Raw genomic sequence first — 4,254 nt, 5'->3', positions numbered from 1 at the left:
ACTTCATGATTTTTTCAGATAAGATGCTACAGATCTAGTAACCTAGGTCATTGGTTTAAAATGTTAGCACAAGTTTTTTTTTTTAAAAAAAAAGCTTTATAATCTCTCTTTAATTTTTTAATCAAGTTATTTCAATCTCATGATCTGGACTTCGGGTTTGACAGATTATCTTGGGTTGACTCGGCCTTAATTATCATGGTTATAAGTTTGTCATGCTAACTCGGGTTAATCAGAATCGGTTTTTTTATGTTTTTTTTACCCTATTTAATTTTTCCATATTAAATGATATATGAATTGAGATATATCGTTTGTTCATTTTAATAAATTTTTTTCCAGGTTATCCTAGTTAATTTTTTTATAATTTAATTCATCTAGTATCATTTTCTATTTGTTTTTCATCTAATTAAAATAAAGTCCGCTGAGCCATATATATATATATATATATATATATATATATATAAACACTATTACAGCAACTAGTTATTTTTTTTTGCGCAAAATAAAAATAAAAATAAAAATAAAAATAAAAATAGTGTAGCCTTCTAGCAAAACACAGGCAGCGAAACTAGTACGAGGTAGGCAAGGCAGCGGGACATTCCAGCAAAAGTACGATCCTTAATTGACCCAATATATAATTGTTCGAAGAATAATAATTGGCGATTAGTAGAAAGATGATCCCTAATCTCAAATATAAATTATCATTAATAATTAGAGTAAAAAGCAGTAGTCTAAAAAGAAAGATGCTTTTCTTATTAATATATTAATATTTTTTGAGATATTGTTTTAATAGTCTTAATGCAAATAACTTTAATAAATTAATATTAAAAATAAAAAAATCTAAGAAATATATATTTTTATTTAAAACACTTTAAAAATATCTTGCGAATCAACAAACCGTACTAAACAAGCCGTGTCTCCGTATAACTAGCACCTCCTTTCCTCTTCGCCTTTCTCTCTGTCTCTCTCCTTATTTTCAGTACTAAAGAAAGAAAGAAACCAAGTAGTAACAGAAAAATGTCGAACAACGAAGAGCATGTGGAGGAAATAAGCACAACAAATGGGGATTCATTTGAAAATGTCAAAAAGGGGCTCAAGGACCGATCTAAGGCAACATTCAAATCTCTGTTTTTCTTTTTGGTTTTAGTGATTCTGATCGTTTTGACGTTGTCGGCATACTTTGTTTTTGGTGTAGAAAGTGGCTCAAACGAAAGAGATCCTGTCTAAACAGGCTGTTAAGATTGCCAAACAAGCCGGGGAACATGAAAGTTTTATTAACAAGGTTCGCCCCCTTTTGTAAGCTTTATTTTATTCATTCCATGGTTGGATTTACATTGAAACTTGAAAAGTCTTGTTTTTTCACTTCATATAAACATTGGTTGGTTTTGCTATAGAAAAGAAATTGTCTCCCTTTCGTCTTTTGTTGTGATGTATGGTATTTTTTTTTATTATTATTATATGAGCATGTTCACAGCAAAAGATGTCAACTTGATTTGCTTCTTGGTTTTTTTTTTCGTTGTAGGTGACTCATCTTCTTGGTGTTCTTGGCTTCGGGGGGTTTTGCTTCCTTCTGGGAGCGAGTGAGTAATAATATACTGTCTGATTATGGAATTTGTTACTGTCAGTTGTTTTGAAGAATTACTTTGTTATTTGTTTGTTAAATGTTCAGGGCCACAAGATTTTCCTTATGCGTACTGTTTCTTCTATATCACGTTTGTTCCTCTTCGGTGGATATACTATCGGTTCAAGAAATCGCATTATTATCTTCTGGTATGCTGCTCTCTTGTCTATTTTTTGTTACTTCTCACAGGTTCAAGAAGTTTTTATTAGTTAACCGCTCTGTCAAGTTGTGTACGCTTGTTGAAGTAGTGTGATTTGCAGAGGTTTAAAAAAATTGAGATATCTAATCACAAATCCTTTGCCTTTTTAAGTTTATTTCCCTACTAGGTTGACAAGAACTGACAAGTGATCAATTGACATCATTTTTTTGGGTTTCAGGATTTTTGCTATTATGCCAATACTATATTCTTGGTTGACATCCTTTTATATCCAAAGAATGAAAAGCTTTTCATGGTTTGCTTCTCATTTGCTGAAGTAAGAGAATATGCTGGTGGTAACTCAACCTTTTAATTGTTGGAGGTTTCACTTTGTCCTTCTCACTCATTTAAATGCTGCTGTAGGGACCGTTGGCATGGGCATTGATTGTTTGGCGTTGCAGCTTGGTTTTTAGTTCTGTTGACAAACTTGTTAGTGCCCTGATACATCTTCTACCTGGTGAGATTGTCCTTCTCTGGTCAACTTGTTTAGAACACATCTTAAGGAAGTGAAACCATGCATATTGACGTGTTAATCAAGATTGGTAAGTTAAAAATCACAAATATGTATTGCTTCATTTGAAAATGTCATTGTAAATCTATTTTCACCTATGTTTTGTGGTTTCTTAGTGTTCTTTTAATATGAATTTTTTTCTATATTATCTCTTTTGAACTTCTGCTGCGTTCTGGACGGGTAAAGATGAAAATACCATACTTGGAGATGGTGGAGTGACCAATGTGACTCTTACAGAGTCCAAATAACTCATGCCAGTTTCATTATGCTTTGTCATCTCAAGTTTATAGATAAAAAAACAACTTATTAATTAGCGACTGGATCAATGTGCTCCATTTTGTCTCGACCTAGGAAAGGACTTGTCAAAAATTTTTAACCTATATGAAGTTTTGAAATCACATCCCTCAACTATTGATAAATGTAATGAACAAGAGAAACTTCAAGGTCTGAACAGCTGTTATTTTTCTTCGAAACCAGCATGGACTGGCTAATGGAGCCCTTTTAAATGAATTACCAAGTTTAATTTTTTTGATCAATCATCACTTGCTTTCCAGAATTGACAAGTATTTTTCCATTCAGGGTTGGTTTTCTTCACTATTCGGTGGTGGAATCCTGCAACCTTTGAAGCCATGCATCAAGAAGAAACTCCCCGCAGAGTCTCATGGCCGTATGGAGTGGAAGATAAATCCTACCTGATGACATGGTTGTTCTGGGTGCCCTTGTTTGCTTATACCCTGTGGCAGGCTCTTTATTTTCTCATTGTCGATGTCCTACGTCGGCAGAGGCTCTTAAGAGATCCTGAAGTCATGACTTCTTACAGGTTCGGAGTTCTCTTTCAACATGTATATTTGCACACATTTGGTTTAACTATATGCGTCGGCTTTTATTGTGCATACAATCGTAATTTGTCTACTTTATGAACTTTCTTCTGATTGCTGTTTTTGGCTGACAGGGAACTATCAAAAAAAGCCCAGAAAGCAAACAATATATGGTGGCAATTGAGTGGTTTGCTTGGGGACCAGCACCGCCTACTAATGTACACTCTGTTGCAAGCTATATTTACTGTGGCAACCATGGCACTCACAGTCCCCATCTTCTTGTCCTATGAATTGCATGTGGTTTTCCAAATACTCAAGATTTCAGCAGCTGCATGGAATGGAGGAAGCTTTCTACTAGAGGTAATGCCGAGGCAGGTGATTCTCAAAGAGAAGAAGAAATCAGAAATGCAGCCAGTACCTCCTGAGCAAGACCAATCATCAACTGTGGAGGAAAATGCAATGAAGGCCGAAATCTCGGCTGAGGTGAACGGGTCCTAACAGAGATAAAACTCATGGTGAAATCTCGGCTGCGTAATAGTTGAAATTGTACTTTAAAAATGAATCGGCAACAATCCTCTTATATAGGTTGTTGTCTTATCACGTAGGTTCGAAGGCTTTCAAGATTTCTAAACTTTTATTTTCGTTTCTTGTTTTCTTTTTTCTTTTTTTGTATATTCACAACGTAAATTTTGTGTTAGAAGTTAAACCGACTCCTCATCCAACTGAGCGGTTTCTTCCATGTCTGGAAGTTTAGTGTCACAGGAAGCTGTTAGAGGAAATCTTGTGGTTAGAGAGAGTGCAGCAGCTTTCCATATTCTCTCTTTGAATTTTATATCACAGTATGGTTTTTTTATAATGTCCATTTTAGGCCCCAGCTCGTTCATTTTAATCCCTGGATGGAGTTCGCCTTTTTTTTTTCTTAATTTTTTTTTAATTTTTAAGAAAGCTTTTAAAAATTATTTTATTAATTTTTCTCATGTTATGTATGATTCACAATCATCTAAATATTGTATTAAACAAAATTGTATTGAACATGATTTATGTTCCGTATTAAGCACTAATGGATTTAGATGAAATTCTTTAGATGATGAAACATTTAGTTTCATATTAT

At 34.0% G+C, this 4,254-nt stretch overlaps 1 protein-coding gene across 1 annotated transcript; it reads left to right on the top strand.

Annotated features, from left to right (window-relative positions):
• Positions 1 to 917: 917 nt before the first annotated feature.
• On the top strand, positions 918 to 4,032 carry LOC133688984 (glycerophosphocholine acyltransferase 1-like). The gene is made up of 8 exons (XM_062108670.1): positions 918 to 1,107; positions 1,193 to 1,279; positions 1,520 to 1,577; positions 1,667 to 1,767; positions 1,996 to 2,091; positions 2,178 to 2,271; positions 2,905 to 3,145; positions 3,278 to 4,032. Exons 1-8 carry the CDS (start codon positions 1,015 to 1,017, stop codon positions 3,639 to 3,641), a joined length of 1,134 nt encoding a protein of 377 aa, XP_061964654.1. The 5' UTR covers positions 918 to 1,014; the 3' UTR covers positions 3,642 to 4,032.
• The last annotated feature ends 222 nt before the right edge of the window (positions 4,033 to 4,254 follow it).

Source organism: Populus nigra, chromosome 3, assembly GCF_951802175.1.
Source record: "Populus nigra chromosome 3, ddPopNigr1.1, whole genome shotgun sequence".
Classification (NCBI taxonomy): domain Eukaryota; kingdom Viridiplantae; phylum Streptophyta; class Magnoliopsida; order Malpighiales; family Salicaceae; genus Populus; species Populus nigra.
The sequence above is the reverse complement of the archived record's forward strand: the minus strand, read 5'-3'. Positions and strand labels throughout refer to the sequence as shown.

What these genes read in the sequence shown, in the direction of transcription:
- LOC133688984 (XM_062108670.1), top strand. Translation starts at nt 1,015, where the DNA reads ATGTCGAACAACGAAGAGCATGTGGAGGAAATAAGCACAACAAATGGG. An exon ending in TTGCTTCCTTCTGGGAGCGA is followed by an intron (nt 1,578 to 1,666) that starts GTGAGTAATAAT and finishes TTAAATGTTCAG; the next exon opens with GGCCACAAGATTTTCCTTAT. An exon ending in TTTGCTTCTCATTTGCTGAA is followed by an intron (nt 2,092 to 2,177) that starts GTAAGAGAATAT and finishes ATGCTGCTGTAG; the next exon opens with GGACCGTTGGCATGGGCATT.